This window comes from Perna viridis, chromosome 5, assembly GCF_037379345.1.
Source record: "Perna viridis isolate PV_CMFRI_1.1 ecotype Kerala chromosome 5, ASM3737934v1, whole genome shotgun sequence".
NCBI lineage: Eukaryota > Metazoa > Mollusca > Bivalvia > Mytilida > Mytilidae > Perna > Perna viridis.
In genome coordinates, this window is record NC_142449.1 from 655,567 (window position 1) to 674,694 (window position 19,128).

The window sequence follows — 19,128 nt, forward strand, 5'->3', positions numbered from 1 at the left end:
TTCTTTGAAGTTTACGAAACTTTGTATAAGCTATTTTATGGCAAGCCAAAATAAGTGTTTTCTAATATTACAAATTCATTTTTTAATATAACAAATTTGATTTCTAATATTACAAAACCCTTTTTTAATATTAAAAAATCCTTTTTTGATATTAAAAATTCAATTGAATTTCTAATATTAAAAATTATTTTGTAATATTAGAAATTGATTTTCTAATATTAGAAAATGGATTTGTCGTATTCAATTACGATTTTTTATTATTAGAAAATCATTTTGTAATATTAAAAAATGTGACTGATTTTGCAATATTGCAAAGTGATTTTCTAATATTACAAATTCAATTTGTAATATTACAAAATGTGTGATATTTTATAATACATGTATTACTAAATCAAAATTTGTAATATTAGAAAATGAATTTTTAATATTAGAAAATGAATTTGAAATATTAAAAAATCATTTTTGAATATTGAAAAACACTTATTTTCTAATATTACTTATTTATTTTCCAATATTACAAATTCATTTTCTAATATTAAAAATTCATTTTCTAATATTACAAATTTTGATTTAGTAATACATGTATTAGAAATCTTATTTGTAATATTAGAAAATGAATTTGAAATATTAAAAAATCATTTTTGAATATTGAAAAACACTTATTTTCTAATATTACTTATTTATTTTCCAATATTACAAATTCATTTTCTAATATTACAAATAAGATTTCTAATATTACAAAACACTTTTTTAATATAAGAAATTGATTTTCTAATATTAGTAAATGGATTTGTCATATTCAGTTACGATTTTTAATATTTGAAAATCATTTTGTAGTACTAATATACTAATACTAATATTCTTTATTGGCACAAACACAATTACAATAATTGGCAAAGGCCCATATAATTGATATATAAAAGAGTAACATATATAGTAGCGGTATACATGTAAATAGAGTATTAATCAAATGTTATGTCTTATGAGAAGAGATATTTGTTATGAAATAAATTTTTTTTTGATAGAAAAAATAATATCTAAAAAATTAGTGATAATCTTTAGTATAGTATATGAATCACTGAATGTACATTGTTTCAGTGTGTAGTAATTAATTGAATCAATATCTTTTTTTATATTTAATATTTAAAAAATGACTGATTTTGCCACATGGCATATTTCTATGGCAAGCCGTTGTGGAATTTATTCCTCTTTTATTGACATCAATAAATATTTAATAACATGTTAAAAATTATTTAATAAAATGTTAATAAATATTTATCAACATGTGCATATGCATATGATTTATTTATACCAAAAATAGATGAATTATTAATATGTTGATAAATAAATAGAAGAATTATTAACATGTTGATAAATCATTTATTAATATCAATAAATAGAACGAATAATTAACATTTTAATAATTATATTTGTTAACATGTCATTAAATCTTGTTTTGGAAGACTTGCATGCCGGGTGATATCCAATGTTATTGTCATTTCGGTACTTATCGATTTCGGTACATGACAACGGTAAAGGAGATACCCGTTGTCAACGCTATATTTCGTTACCAAACGGATCTATGCACTGTGGATCTAGGTGTGTATTCTGCTATATTGTTCGGTATGAAATCGAAACAGCTTACCTCTACGACAAGCAAAGGGGTGACCATCCGTATTTAATTTATTAATAGTATATATAATAATAATTTTAAGTTTTAGAATAAATCATACAGTTACGGTCGATGAGTCCCATTCCCTTGAGAAAGTAATTCACTATAAGGGCACGAAACAGCAATGATACGAGTAACTGATAGTTGTAAGATGTCACAAATGATTCAATATGACCAAAAATGATAACTGGATTCTGTTTAGAGTCTTTAGAGGAAAAAAATGACGTTACGTGTATGTAGCCATTTTGTAAGTTATATTGATGAGTTTCTATTACGAGTGATTTGATTGGATTTTGGATCCGGGTTAAATTTGGGTAAGAGTAATCAAGGGAACCAAGGTTATAGCGGTAATCAAAAGAATGCAATCCAGGGACAAAGACCGGACATGGAAAACAGACATACACAAAAAAGAACGTAAAGTAACTAAAATCATACATAAAAAGTCACAAAAGCAAATGAGCAACTCGGACTCCACTAAAAACTGGGAGCATGGACCAGGTGCACCGGTAGGGTAAAAACGTCCTCTGCTTTTCTAAAAACACCCGCCGAGTTGCTCATAAAAGTCAAGTCCGGGGTAGACAAACGAGGAAAGGAAAACTATGAACCGTTGAATAAATCAGTTTTCATGGTGCAGATGGATACACCATATAACGATCCATGACTTCATGATGACGACCATAAAACTTCTGTAGTGATGACTTCAATCTTGTAGCAACATAACCCTGTTCCAGAAGCCTATTTGTTAGAGTTCTAGCGCGATACAAAAAGTCTGCGTAGTTTCGGCAAGCTCTGGCATAACATGAGTTGTGATATGAACACTTCATACGCAGGTGCTGAAGGGATGTTTCCACAGATGAAAGGAAAGTTGACAATTCTGAATGAAAAGTCATCACGTTTGTCGTAAAGTTTGGTCAATAGTTTTCCTTTACCATCGATTTCTAAGTGTAGGTCAAGATATGAGGCTGACCTTACAGTGTCTGTAGTATCCTTTGTCTCAAGTTATTTGGTGTAGATGCGATGTATCAAATTCCCGAAATTGGGATTGTTTAAAGATAATACATCTATTTTTATTGTGAAGATTGGCAATTGAAAATAAATAGAGAAGAGTTCTAATATTTTCTTGTGGACGAATTCCACAAAACTTGAATTTTTTTATGAAAAAGAATGAATAAGAGATATGTTGGTATATATTTTGCCAGAAGTGGTTCCCTTCTGAAAACACGAAAATATTTCTATGACCAAGGTATAAAAGCTATGTGACCTAATATACTAGCACAACACAATACACTGGGCTACGTACGTGAAAGTCGTAGAGCTTTTATCATTTTGTTTCATTTACTTCATGCTTTACTTTATTAGTGGTTGTTATGATATTATTATATGTAACAGGTCAAGGCTAGAGTATTCCATGTTTTTGTATGATGTAGCGTTGAACTTTACCCTAACATCAACACTTTCCTTTTTTACATTGCGCTTCTCTATTTTGTTTACTTGTTTTTTCTTTTTTCTGCTCGTTTCCGGACTTAAGAAGACTATTTGAGAGTGTAATTTTATATTTCTGGTAGCCCACAACCATTAAAGAGTCTTGCTAGTGGGGAATTTCTGCTTCGTGTCATGTATCCGTAAGGATGGATATGAATTTCATCTTGGTCAACATAGTTAATTCAATTGTTACTAAGGAATTGAATTTGCCAGCTGATTAACTAGTTATTTATAAGTTTTTTTTTCCAAAAATAGCAAAGGAGACAGCTATATATGATGGGAACCATTATCGTGAACGGTTTTGTTTCCTCACATCCATTCTCGTTATATTACATATGTAGTTGATATTGTCCCATGTTTTGTGGTGATTTTTGATTATCTTCAATTTTATCAATATTTGGGATATTTCCACATTATTCACTTTACTTACATAATGATCAAATGTGAATTATTATTAAGGGACTCCTTTGTGACTCGTGTCGGGGAGCTTCATTATTGTTGCTAGGCTATTACCAGATTACACTCACATGCAATGTGACGGATGCTGCTTGTGAAACAGGACATGCTTATCTTGTCACTCCCGTTTTTTTTTTTTTTTTTTTTTTTTTTTGGGGGGGGGGAGTACATGCTGCTATAGTGTTTTAGATTTATTTTTGTGTTGCGTCTTGTTTTCAGCACCTTGAGTTTTTGTATGCAATCTTTTTATTTGGTTTGCTACATTGTGTATGTAGATCATCTTTGTCTCCTGTTTTTGCATTCTGACTATGTATTTGGATTTGACGTATTTGAATTGCTACACTGCTCAGGGTTCGGATTTTTTTACCGATCATCGATATTTCAATACCACGTTCTATCACCTGCGTTAGTGAAGTAGTTTTAGCAAATGCAGTTGGCAGAGCATAGGCTTACAATGCCGAGGCCGGCGCAGATTCAGGGAAAGGCATGCTGGGAGTACGCCCCATAAAATGTGGACATAAATTAGCCTGAAATTTTTATTTTTCACAAATTCTACCCCTCATTTTGTTTTGCCTCGCAGTTTTAATTCAAATTACGGATCCTAGATCCGCCTGTTGCATTTCTTTTAACTGGAAACTCGATCTAATTAATTGTGCATGTTAACTAAAATAAATGTATAACGACTAACAACACCCGAGTAAAATATTGTTGATAAACATGGCATTAAGGTTACTGTATGGTAATCATGAGTTAACACTAACTACATGTTTTATTCGAGCACTTGTGTATTCGAGTAAACTATAAAATATAAATAGCCGCGTATTAGCTCATTTCACGCCCGTCAGCTGAGCATGAAAACGGAAAAAACATCTCCCTAGTGACAAAAATCGAAAACGTGAAATCGAACTTCTATTGAAAACGATGTGGTGCTTATGTCCATGAATACAAAAAATATCTCAAGGTTTTGTGGTATTTGCTGAATTTTAAAGCGTTTTTTTAGTTAGAGCGCAAAAACGAAAATGTTTCATTAAAAAGTGCAAAAAATCGAAAACGTGAAAGCGAACTGTTAGAGAAAATGATATGGTGCCTATGTACGGAGCCCTGTTGGTCTCACAGAGATAAGAGATTGTTATTTAAAAAGTCCAGCGCTGGACTTTAAACAAATCATCAGCACTGGACTTTTAATCTACAGCGCTGGACTTTTAATCTACAGCACTGGAGTTTGAATCACCAGCGCTGGACTTTTATAATTACAATCTCTTATATCTGTGAGACTAACAGGGCTCCGTACCTATGACCATGAATACAAAAATATGTCACAGTTCTGGGGCATTTGCTACATAATTTTTCTTTAAATAGAGCGCGAAAACCAAGAAAAAAAATAATTAAAAAAAATCACTCCGCTTTTATGAAAAAGCGCCAAAAAATAGAAAATGTGAAATTGAAATGTTATTAAAAAAACGAGGGGATCGAGTCTATGTCCAACGAAACAAAGAATGCCTCAATATTATCGTGGAATTTCCTGAAAGCGTGTTTCTAGTTAGAGCGCAAAAACAGAAAAACCACCCCGCTTTTTTTCATTAAAGAGCCAAAAATCGAAAATGTGAAATTTCATTCTATAGGAAACGATAGGGAGCCTATGACCATGCAAAGAATAGCCTAAAGTTTTGTGGCATTTGCTGGTTGCGTTTTTCAGTTATAGCGCGAAAACCACTCACATTCTTCAAATGCACAAAATCCTATAACTTAAAACTAAATGTTCAATGTTAATGTCAAACTTAAGGAAGCTTTCTTCTATTATTATATACAATTGACTGAAGTTTAATTTAAAAAGCTTAAAGCGTTTTGGAGTTGATGTACGAAGTGTTGACGACGAACGGACGGACACTGGTATACCATAAGTCCACCCCACACGGACTTGAGGTCATGAGTTAGGTCCAGGTTAATTTTTTGGATTATTCTTCTATAGTGGGTGCAATGTATTTATCTTTTGTAGTAAAATTAGCGAGAAATTAAAGTTTCAACCTAAAACTCCTAAATCTACCCCTGACAACCCATACTTTGCAAATTTTAGAGGAGGAGCACGCCCGCCACGCCCCCGCCTGAATCCGCTCCTGATGGGCATACGCTAAAAAACCAATTGATAGTAAAATATAAAAAATAATAAAAACAGCATTTCAGTACAATTTTTGTCCATTTAATGGATCTAAGTCAAGACCTCAAGTCCCTGTGGTCCATCCCATCAAAATTGACGGGCGTACAAAAATTGAATGAATTCATAGATTGTTTCTTCTTACGGTTGAAATGCATTTCTTCACAATCCAATATATGCCATGAGGTGATTATACGTATGTATAGTTTGCTTTTTTTTGTTTTTTGTTTTGTTTGTTTTGTTTGTTTGTTTGTTTGTTTATTTTGTTTGTTTTGTTTTTGTTGTTGTTTTTTTTTTTTTTTTTTTTTTTTGGGGGGGGGGCTCCAAATACTTTGTTTTCAAAAAGATTTACATATCATAGTTCAACTTTTTATGAATTCAGTGTATCCATTAAAATTTATCAGTCATCTATAATAATAGTTTTTAAAAAAAAATGGGTTTTTTTTTCGATGAAATGGTGTTGCTGTTGCGCTGGTTAAATTACAACCGTGTTAAAGGCTACATTACATGCTCCCATAAATCAGGTTTTTTTTTTCACTCCAGTTGCTGGTTTAATCATCTTTTCACACATAGGATGTGATTTAATTTATATTTAGGCAACCAAATTAAATAATAATAATAATACGGTTTCACGTCTTCATATTTGGATAATATTTGGGAAATAAACATTGTCTACAAAGAGAATATGTTCCATTTCTTACTTGACTATGTAATGTATAGGGCACCAATACATGTATATATCCTTTTCATACGAAGGTAAATTAAAAAAAAAAGTTAACTTATATGAAGGGGAGAATAGATTGTAATAAAAGATTCCAGCTTCATTAGGTGATTAAATCTTTGAAATCATTAAGTTTAGTGACGGATCAAAGAGGGTATTGGAAACCAGTCTTGTTAGAAAAATTTTGTTATTCTTGTCCAAAATTTTGTTGAAAATAATCAAATGATAGCCTGAACCTCTGTTTTTTATATCTGGATCAAACCCCCTATTATTAACTTCTAGATCATTGTGGTTAAGAGTGCGCATGTATGGTGATTTACTTAATGTTAAGAATACCGTTCCCCTATTCTTATATCAAATGCCAAAGAACATTGTTTGTGTAAATAATATTGAAGCAGCTTTAGAATTTATTTTTTTTAAATAGAAACAAGTGATGAGGATATAAACAGTACAATCCAAGGTGGCAACAAAGAAGTCTTCAAACAATCAAATCTAAACAATCTGATTTAAAAAAAAAAAACAGAACAACTGGTGAATTTAATGGGCATGGATTTAATTCCACTATTAGAAATATACAATATAAATTTCTTCCACTATTCTGTCAGATTCATCTGACCATTAAAGTAAAATATCAAAGTAAATCCATTAGATTCTGTGAACAATCCCAATTTCATCCACCAGTCAATAGTTGTCATTTTAGTTAGGTTGTTATAAAGTCGTATGGTATTTTTAAACTGAGTATTTCTTGTGCTATTTTATTGATGTGTTTAGATCTGTGATGGTTACTCATTCTGATGTATCTGCCTTAATACTACCATTCATTTGTAATCAAACTTGTAAACTTCTGACAATCATACTTTGAATTGTAGTGGTGACAATATTTGAAAATGACACACAGTAAATTAAGAAATTATTGTGGTGCTTGTGAAATGAGGCAGCTGACTTGGAATCATAATAACTGCATTTTCAATATTACAGAAGTCAAATTTCACATTGTAAAAAATGTCAGATATATCTATGTCTGAATATTGCAAAAAAATAAAATGTGAGTATTTAAAAAAAATATTCTGCCATTCATTACTGAATTTGTAAATAAACTGAGTTTCTGATAACCAGAAAAACTGTATCAAGCATGAAAATCCAAGCTCTCCTCTTTCATAAAATGTTAACACTGAACTTTTCTATGTTGGAAACAGAGAAATGACAAAAACCTGCCACCAGATTACACCTTCAACAAAACGAGGGGATGGAAATAAACACAAAACATGAATTATTCATTTTTATAAACACAGTATTGCACATATTTTTGCATCAAAGCAATCAAACTAATCCTCATACTGCTTTAGTAAGAAACAAATTCTCATACTGTTTTAGTAACAAACTAATCCTCGTACTGCTTTAGTAACAAACAATAAATTTCATCACATAAATTTGTTTTCTAAATCAAAAGCACTATTACAAAATTAAAACTGAAATGTAACAACACAGAAAAACAACTTTCTCTCTGGAATAATGAAGAAAGTCTTGTGTTCAGTTACATGGCAGTTATATAGATACGGTAAAAGTCAAGTTCATTAAACTCTTGCCATAAAACCAAAATCTAGGCAGCAGTTGAATTTCTGAGTAAACTGTCACCATAGAAACACATCGTCTGGTACTTCATTTGTGATTTATACTTGTTCAGCAACTCCTCCAACAACCTAAAATATAAAATATCGGAGATAATCTGGTTCCCTGGTCAATATCATAAGCGACCCTAGGATCACTAAAATATAGACTCAGGTCACCACCAATGGATATGCACAATATACGTGTAAATTGTCGCTTATGGAATAAAGTAAAAACCAAGATGAAATTATCTAAATTAACTTATTTATTGTGAATTTGTATCAAAAGATACTTTGAGTAATTTGAAAGACATATTTAATTGTTGTTTTTTTTTAAATTTGAATATTAGAACTTATAAAGTAAATAAAATAACGTCACATTCACTCAGCCAATCAAAAGACAGAAGACACACTGGTGACTCGGGGTTATATTTGAGAGAAACTTGTGGAACGAAAAAATTACCCGGGCTTCCAGGTTAATACTGGAGACAACTGATACGTCTGCATGGTAAGTCAATGAAAACAAATCAACACTTGTAATATACCATTAAAATACTTCTATTTGTGGGTATCATTTTCATAGTTTATCTAAATTTCATTGGTACATTGTAGATTTCACAAAAGCATCAATGTTCTCAATAGAAGTTATATATTTTGATGTGAATTTAACTTGTAGCTGGGTGGGACAACCAACAAAAATGAAAACTAATACTCAATGAACAAGCTGTTTTTCACAAGATGTGATTCACAAGAAAATAAAAAGTTGCAGAAGGCTTTTCCATAGAATTCAAAATATGTTGTTAAGGATTATTTGAATTCTTGCACCAAGTTATGGAATATAACGAAATCTGGGGCAGTTCATTCTACATGAATTGCTATTTTAGTACAAAGTAAGATTTGATATTTGATAAAAACGTTATTCAATTTGGGATCATTTGAATCACGGATTGTAAACTAATCTATTTTAATGACATCACACTACTAAATTAGTATACCAGAACAAAAAAATCTATGTTGTTCAAAGAGAACTAACCAATCAGAAAACTTGTTACTAAACACATTAAAGTAACATGTAACATTAATTTAGTTAAACATATCAACATTGATCCTTACTTTTTCTCCTCAGGTTTCAAACTACCAAGGTACTCAACAGCTTCTTTAAAACAAGAACTACAAAACAGATTGCATTGACAATGAACACATATCCTAACTATTATAAAATAAAGGCCTTATTGTAAATTATAAATAACTACCAAAATGAAAAACATTATATATACATGATATAGATATCTTCCTAGGCTACACACTGGTGCATTTGTTGCATTTCAACATATCCGTTGTTTTACTACTGATTAATGATGCAGCATATGACATAAATATCTCCCCTAGTCAATGCCAAAGCATAATTATATAACTAACTCCATTGATCAATCTTAAAGTATATTCATATACATGTAAATACCTCCCAGATAAATGCCATAGCTTATTTATATAATTACCTCCACAGATCAATGATAAAGCATATGGTATCAAAAACAGACTCACCTGATAAATGATGTGGCATATGGTATTAATAAAAGACTCCTCTGATCAATTATGTAGCAAATGATGTTAATAATAGACACCCCTTAACATATGGTATAAAAATGGACTCCTCTGATCAGTGATTAGCATATGGTATATATAACAGATTCCCCTGATCAATGATGTAACATATGGTATAAATAAGATTCCCCTGATCAATGATTAGCATATGGTTTAAATAGCAGACTCACCTGAAAGATGATGCGGCATATGGCATTAATAAAAGACTCCTCTGATCAATGATGTAGCATATGGTATTAATAAAAGACACCCCTTAACATATGGTATAAAAATGGACTCCCCTAATCAGTGATTAGCATATGGTATATATAATAGATTCCCCTGATCAATGATGTAACATATCATAAAAAATAACAGATTCCCCTGATCAATGATTAGCATATGGTATCAAAACCTGACTCCCCTGATCAATGATGTAGCAAATGGTATTAATAAAAGACACCCCTGATCAATGCTACATATGACAATTTTAATGAGATGATTAGAAAGAAGTCTGCTGAGTTAAAAGGCAAAAAGTAAGAACTGATATATTTGGGTTTTTTTATGTAGTTAATATTATACAAAGGGAAATAACTCAAACTATAATTTTGAAATTTTTATCAAACATCCAGGTGAAAAGTTATTTAATAAGATGGCAATATAAATATTTTTGTGTTACTGACTTGAGTTAATTCAATTATTCTTTAGCCCTTTGAGGCTTAACTCTCCATTTTATTATATTCCCATAATAGTGTTTTCCTTTAGCAAAATAGCCTGTTTCAGATCATGGGAATGTATAAATAAATCAAGGCACCGGTACATTTGTATATAGAAAAATATTGTTTTAAGTCCAATTAGACAAGAATATAATGACATTTAAAAAAGAATTTTGACAAGTTACTGTTTTTACTTTTTCTTATTTATCAATAATTTTCTTCTTCTTCTTCTTCTTTTTTTTTTTTCTTTGTTTATTTATTTACATGTATCAAGTTTTTATTGAATAATGTGTTATATCAAATATATTTTCAAAAGCATAGCAAAATTATCAAGAAAAGTTATGACTTTTCACAAGCATCATCTTGGTAAGGGTTGTGAGTCGTGTGAATGTGATTATATTTTACACTTTTCTTTTTTGTTTGGACTAAAACATTGGCAATGTTATTTCATATTGCATTTATATTGTGAGTTATATTATGAATATGAATAGTAATGTAACTGTATTTTCCATGAATGTAAGGGGCCTATTTTCAATGGAAAAGAAACAATTGGATGTTTTTGATTGGGCAAAAGGTAAAAATACCTCCATTGTATGTTTTCTAGAGACCCATATAAGTAGTGTTTATGTTTGTGAACAATGGGGAAGTGAATGGGGTAATACTTGCATATTCAGTCACTGTAATAATAGACATGCTGGTGTTTGTATAATGTTTAAAAAAGGTCTTAATTTTGTTATTCATGGTTCTATTACAGATCCAAATGGAAGATATATTATTATTAATCTTACTTTGTATTAACAGATTATCTTGATTATCTTTGGTTTGTTTGTATGGACACAATTATGACGATCCATCATTTTTTGATACTATACTACAGAGATTGTTTTCCTTCTCTAACACTAGTTTTTTTATTATGTGGTGACTGGAATGTTGTCCAAGATTGTAGTCTTGATACTTTTAATATCTTACACAATCGAAATCCACAATGCCGCAAAAAGATTGAAGAAATTATTGAAAAGTTGGAATTAGTTGATCCTTGGCGAGTCTGCCATCCTGAGAAAAAGTTTACTTGGCGTCAGTCTACATCTATAAAACTAAGTCGATTGGACTATTTTTTTAGTAACTGAAGATATTTTTTCACTTATGAAAAATACTAAGATTATTCCTGGTTATAAAACTGATCACTCTGCCATTATTATGTCATTTGCAGCTAGCCTTGTAAAACGGGGAAGGGGATTTTGGAAATTTAACTCCCAACTTTTCATGCAATGATCAGCTGTTTTTTTCAAATCCTAAAAATGAAACTCAGAACTCTGTCAATTACTCACAGTATAGCTAAAAATAAACAAGCTAAAGAGTTTTCTTGTATTATAGAACAACAGGTCTGAGACATTGAGCATGATATGAACATCTCTCCCAGTAAAAAATTGCTAACATCATTGAATGAGAAGAAGTTAGAACTAGAAAATCAAAGGTCTAAAAGGACAGAGAGGTTACTTTTACGATCACATGCAAACTGGCACAAAATTGGGGAAAAATGCTCTCAATATTTTTGCAAGCTAGAAAAAAAATTCTATAAAAAAGACAATAACAGTGTTGACCGATGTTCAGGGAATACATATTTCAGAACAGTTAAAAATTCTTCTTGAACAACAGAATTTTTATAAATCTTTGTATTCAAGCATACATTCTGGTTGTGGAAATGATTTATTTTTTAAGCATGGTGCTAAACTTACACAAGATCAAAGTGACCTCTGTGAGGGTTACATAACATTTAATGAGTGTTCTTTTGCACTAAAACATAAGACAAATGGTGAAAGTTCAGGGTCAGATGGATTTACCATTGATTTCTATAAATTTTTCTGGAAAGATCTTTGACCACTTGTGTTTTGATCTTTACATTTTGGTTATGAAACAGGAATTTTTTCTGCTTTCCAGTATCAGAGTGTCATCACTTGTATCCCTAAAGATGGTAAGGACAGGAGATATATTGAAAGTTGGCGCCCTATCAGCTTGTTAAATACAGACATGAAGACAGCCTCCGCGGCAATTACAAATAAATTAAAACCATATTACCCAATATCATTAGTGATACACAGAAGAATTTTATTAAAGATAGATTTACAGGAGAAAATACTAGACTTTTATATGATCTGATACATTATTTAGATAATATCATGATATGCCAGGATTACTGTTACTCTTTGATTTTGAAAAAAAGGTTTTGATTCCATTGAATGGGAATTTCTATTTGCAGCATTAAAAAGTTTTAATTTTGGTCCATCAATATTTGAAGGTGGTTCAAGACTTTCTATGTAGATGCCAAAAGCTGTGTAATAAATAATGGTACTATGTCAAGTTTCTTTAATTTTCAACGTGGTTGTAGACAGGGGGACCCATTGTCACCTTATCTGTTTGTTATAGGTGTTGAACTATTAGCTATTCAACTTAAATCAGACCCAACTATTCATGGTGTTATGGTACAAGAGAAAGAAATTTTATTTAGTCAATATGCATATGATACATTCTTAATGTTAGATGGTAAGGAGAAATCTTCATCAGTCTTTAAATGCATTTGAGTTGTTTTATAAGGCTTCTGGCTTAAAGATGAATGCATCTAAAACCAAAGCCATATGGGTTAGTAGTAAAAAAAATTCTGATCATGTATTATTATTCTGATAAAAGCCTTCAATGGTCAGTCTCAAATTTTAAAGTTCTGGAATTAGAATTTTCATTAAATTTAGAAGACATGCTTCATATTAATTTATAGGTTAAGGAAATGTGTGGTATATTGAAGTCATTGGAACAAAGAAAGCTTACACTCCTTGGCAAGGTTACAGTTATTCAAACTCTTCAACTTCCAAAGATAATACATTTGTTGACAGCCTTACCCAATTTGTCTCAAAATAGTATAAATGAGATTAATTCTTTATTTTTTCACTTTATTTGGAATGGGAAATCAGAGAGAATTAAGTGTAATTCACTTATTGAAGATTTCAAGCAAGGAGGATTGGACATGGTTCATTTGGAGTCATTTGCTTATTTAGTCGAACCTCAATGTGTCGAACTCGGATTAGTCGAAATCTCGGATAACTCGAACTAATTACAAAGTCCAAGCAAAACTCCCCTTACTCCAATACAATTTTACCCTGGATGACTCGAACTCCTATGAATCGAAACCTCGGATAACTCGAGGTAATCAATCAGTCCCCTCGATAGGACTTCGAGGTTAATTAACCCTGATGTCTCGAAGTCAATTAATTAGTCGGAAAACCGATTGCTTTATTACAAACCATGACCGAAGTGTGTTTTAACAACAATTAGCATGGCTTTTAAAATTAATTTGTTGACACTCTTTATGGTTTGATTTGTTCATTTAATTAATTTAGAATTGCGCGTGTTGTTAAAAGAAACGAATTTTATTAATAACACGTTTGAATTTACACGAACAGTGATATCGGATAATTTGATATTTTGAAAAATTGTATAAAAATACAGATGAATTGTAATGGTATCCGACTATTTAATGAAACATCAAACAGACGATAGTAACGGTATTTCAACGACTACATTCGTTCCGCTAGTGAATATGAAATTTTATCGTAATATTGTAGAGCACATGATTTGACGATACTCCTGATTGTGAATCAAACAAAGCAGCATGTTATGAACTATGTCGTTTTTGATATAGAAAAAATAAAAAGGAAATTTCACTAAAACACTCGGTGCCGTTCAGTATTTCAAACATGATATATAACATACAAAAAAATATCTTCCGATATGAAACACAAGACATCACGAAGGACCGTGTAAAGTGAAGTACATGTACATGAACAACAAATGAAACAATCATGGACCAAACTACTAGTATTTCCGGTTTATCCTCGACCTCGGATTACTCGAACCTCGGATAACTCGAACTATTTTGTATGTCCCTTCGACTTAACGAGGTTCGACTGTATTTAAAAATTGGTTGGGTACGTAGGGTATTTCTCAAGATACAGGAAGGACATGGCTGTCACTCTTACTCTCTGATTTAAGAATGTTTGGGGGTGAAAGAGGAAAAGGAAAAGTGGAAAGAGTAGTCAACTTCTATTCACAATCCTTTTTGGAGAGATGCATTTTTGTCAATGTATGAAGTGTGAATCCAGTTTTTAAGACATGTACTAGAGAAATTCTTTCTCTAGATATTTTGAACTTTATACCTGTGCTAGATTTTATGTTATATGACAGTTGGAAGCACCACGGTGTTCAAGTTTTAAAGGATATAATAAACTTTGAAAATAATATATTTTTTACATTTCACGAGTTCAAAAACAAAATGTTCACCAATAACTTTTTGAGCTACTATAGTATCCTATCATGGAGTCCTACGAGTATTAAGATTTTTGTTAAAGAGCTCTGCAATGAGAATACTTTTGTTAATTTTTCTGTAACTGACACATTTCTTGAACAGTTTCTTCAAGTTAAAAAACCCAAGTTTTTATACAGTTATCTTATTAGTAACATGTTTTGTCAGCCAATAGAAAAATTGTTGAAATGGGAAGAACTTTTAGAATCAGAAACTGCAGACTGGCAAAACTACTTCATTTTAACAAAAACAAGTTGTTCTGACAGTTATTTGAGAAGTTTTCAATACAAGCTACTAAATCGTATTATTCCTACTAATTCCTTCTTATACAGGATTAAGCTTAAACCAAACAATCTGTGTTCTTTTTGTAAACAAGATGAAAAAACCATCGAACATTTATTTTATTATTGTCATATCACAAAACATTTCTGGTCATCATTTGTGCATCAAATACATTTGTACAACAGAGATTTTGTATTTTACTAAGCACTATTAGGGTTTCCTTCAGAAGATTTATTTTCTAATTTGTTGTTTATAATAGCAAAAAAACTATCTATATAGATGTAAATTAAAGGAAATTATACCAAATATGGTTGGCCTCCTCAACCATATAAGACAGTAACAATCTTTTGAAAGTTATGTCGCAAATAAAAATTGCACATTAGATAAATTTGAAAAATATTGGGCTCTTTTACAAGCCATCATTTTACTACACAGGAAAAATGTTTTTAATTTTTAATTTTTTTAATTTTTAATTTTTTCTTTTCTTTCTTTCTTTCTTTCTTTCTTGATTTTTTATTCCAATTGAACTTCTGTTCTTTAGATACACTACAGTCCAAACTTATATATTACAATGAATGAGTGGTAGGTGAATGATGTGAGAATGGAAATAGAATATATTTACTCTTTTTTTCATGGTATTTTGTAAATATGTTATACGTATCTATAAAATGTTTGTATGTCAGTGATAATTTCTCAATTAAGACTCCCTGTACACCATAGTCAGGTGGTGATGTAAGGGAATTGTGTAAAATCCTGACTACTAAAAAAAAAAAAAAAATCCCCACATCAGTTCTATGCAGAATACACCTATCAGCATCCATACCAAGTTTGTTTCCAACTGATCAAATATGTCAGAGGAGAAGATTTTTGAAAGAAATTACATCAAAAACAGCAAAAATCGTTGAAAAAGAGCAATAATAATGGATTAAACCAACTTTGACCCATGATAGATCTCATCATGCTAAACACTTTTACCCAATGTCAGAATTTATCTAAACCTAAGGTTTTGGAGATACATGCAAAAATCTGCTGTCTAACCCCTATGTTCTATTTCTAGTAAGGGAGGCCATGTTTTTCGACGAATCAAAAATCCCCACATCAATTTTATGCAGGATATCCCAAGAAACATTCATACCAGGTTTAGTTTCAATTGGTCAAGTAGTGTCAGAGAAGAAGAATTTTAAAAGAAATAACATTAAAAATAGCCATCCATTTGTTTGTGGCAAGGGGTTATGGAAATTCAATAATTCTTTATTGTATGATTCAGAATATATGAAAAAATGTCAAAAACAAAATTTCAGATATTAAAAAACAGTATGCTGCTCTTGTTTACAACTTTGACAATATTGATACTATGAATAATGAGAATATTCACTTTTAGGATAAATATGCAGTTATTTCTTGAAACTTAACTGATGGAAATTCGTGGCAAAACCGTATCATATCCTAGTTTTAAAAAAGGGAATCTAGGAAAAAAATAGCATGACTTGAAAAATAGAATTGTGAAGTTAGAAGCAGACATAGATGAACATTCTATAGATGAATTAGAAAGTAAGAAGCATGAACTTGAAAATCTACATAAAGAAAAGATAAAAGGGTAACTAATTAGGTCAAGGATACAATGGGTGGAAGAAGGTGAAAAGCCTTCAGGATATTTTTGTGGACTGGAATCAAATAATTTTGTATGTAAAATTATTCCAAAAGTAGAAAAAGATGATGGTCAAGTTATAACAGATCAGTTTGAAATATTAAAAGAAGCGAAATTATTTTATGAAAACCTATATCAATGTAAAGATTCTTATACTGGTTGTAATTTGAATGATTTAAAACAAAGATTTATATCAAACACAATATAGCATTTTAACTGGTGATGAACAAAACAATCTAGAGGGTAAAATTACCATCCATGAAGCATGTGTTGTATGGAAAAAAAATGAAAAACAATAAAACACCTGGATCAGATGAATTTTTAGTAGAATTTTTCAATTTTTTTGGAAAGATCTTCAACATCTTGTAGTGGAATCTCTAAACTATGGTTATGATATAGGTGAACTTTCTGTTACTCAGAAACAAGAAATTATTACTTGTCTACCAAAAGGGAATAAACCGTATCATTTTTTGAAAAACTGGTGTCCCATTTCATTGCTTAATGCAGTATATAAGATTGGCTCTGCGGTTATTGCAAACAGATTTAAGAAAGTTTTAGACAAATTGATTGACTTTGATCAGACAGGCTTCATTAGCGGGCATTATATCGGGGAAAATATTCGATTTAATTACGATATTATACAGTATACAGAGGAAGAAGATATACCAGGTTTATTATTATTAATTGATTTTGAAAAAGCCTTTGATTTGATTTCATGGGAATTTTTACATTGTGTTCTGAAGTTGTTTAATTTTGATGAATCTATTATTAAATGGGTTAAAGTGTTTTACTCAAAAATAAAATCTGCTGTTATTCAGGGTGGAAATCTTTCAGATTTTTTTTTATATTGGACGTGGGTGTAGGCAGAAAGATCCTCTGTCACCTTACTTGTTTATTTTATGTGCAGAAATTCTTGCTATCAAGATTCGTGGTAATAAGGATATATGTGGTATTCAGGTTTTGCAGACGGAACATAAAATATCACAGTTTGCTGACGACACATCTTTAATTTTGGATGGCGATGAAAAATCTCTTAGTGAACCTCTTATTGAACTTGGTTGATATGCTAAACTTTTTATGAGCAACTTGGCAGGTGTTTCTAGAAAAGCAGAGTACGCTTACCCTACCGGTTCACCTGGTCCATGCTCCCAGTTTTTAGTGGAGTCCGAGTTGCTCATTTGCTTTTGTTACTTTGTATGTATGATTTTAGTTATTTTATATTCTTTGTTGTGTGTGTCTGTTTTCCATGTCTGGTCTTTGTCCCTGGATTACATTCTTTTGAATGTCGCTATAACCTTGGTTCCCTTGATTACTCTTTCTAAAATATCTGACTTGAATATTAATTTCTCTAAAACCCAAGTAATTTGGATTGGGAGTAAAAAATATAATAGTGATATATTGTGCTCAGACAAAGATCTTTCTTGGGGTGAAACATCTTTTAAACTACTTGGTGTGAATTTTGACATTGATCTGAACAAAGTAGTTAAAATAAATTATTTTGACAGAATTTTGCAAATCAAATCACTGTTTAAACAGTGGTCAAAAAGAAACCTTACTGTTATTGGTAGAATTACAGTCATAAAGTCTCTAGTTCTACCAATACTAAACCACTTGATAATTTCTTTACCAAACTCTGATGAAGAAACTATCAAGAAAATAAATGACCTCATGTTTACATTTATTTGGAACTCACCAGTCAATAAGGTTAAAAAAGATATTTTATGTAAAGAATACTCAGAAGGTGGACTGAAAATTATTAATTTAAATGTACTTACAAATGCATTAAAATCAACTTGGATCAGAAGAGTTCGTCAACAAAATTGTAAATGGCAAAATATTTTTATGTTTTATGTTGACAAAAAACAAATTGTTTAGTTGTGGTGGTGCTTACATAAAAAAGTTATATCTTAAGATAAAAAATTATTTTTGGAAAGATGTTTTAAGATCTTGGGAAATGTTAATTGACAGAGAAAGAGACACAAATTGGGAATATTTTCTTTCAAATCCTATATGGTTAAACAATATAATTAAAATAGATAATGAGCCACCATGTTTCAAAGATTGGTTTGCACATGGTATTATTTATATTAATGATTTGTATAATTCTAATGGTTCATTTTTTACTGTAGAACAGTTACAACAAAAGTATGGAATAAATATTGATGTTATGAAATACAATAGTTTGAAAGCAGCTGTAAAATCAGCAGCAAAAAATTTTATAAAAGGTACCACTATTCTATGTAGACCATTTATCCCTTCTGCGTTTCAAAACCTTATTAGAAGTAAGAAAGGGTCAACAGATATGTATATATTATATTAGTGAAGAATAATATCTGTCCAAATGGACAAAAAAATGGAGTGAACTACTAAGTTAACATAATTTAGAATGGAATTGTATTTTTAAGCTTCCATTTTGTAGTCACTAAGAATACTTAACTCCAGTGGCTTCAGTACAGA

General features: G+C 30.7%; 1 protein-coding gene across 5 annotated transcripts in view; it reads right to left on the bottom strand.

Moving 5' to 3' along the window:
• Positions 1-7,749: 7,749 nt before the first annotated feature.
• LOC148615515 (exocyst complex component 2-like) overlaps positions 7,750-19,128 on the bottom strand; it is a 51,603-nt gene continuing 40,224 nt past the window's right edge. For 3 of the 5 annotated variants that reach the window (XM_088581784.1, XM_088581786.1, XM_088581785.1), the window contains 2 exons: positions 9,204-9,260; positions 7,750-8,183 (listed from right to left, as the gene is read on the bottom strand). In XM_088581784.1, coding sequence (XP_088437910.1) covers positions 8,084-8,183; positions 9,204-9,260 — 157 coding nt within the window. In that variant the 3' untranslated portion in view covers positions 7,750-8,083. The remainder of the gene's footprint in view (positions 8,184-9,203; positions 9,261-19,128) is intronic. The other 2 variants (XM_088581782.1, XM_088581783.1) reach the window with 1 other exon arrangement.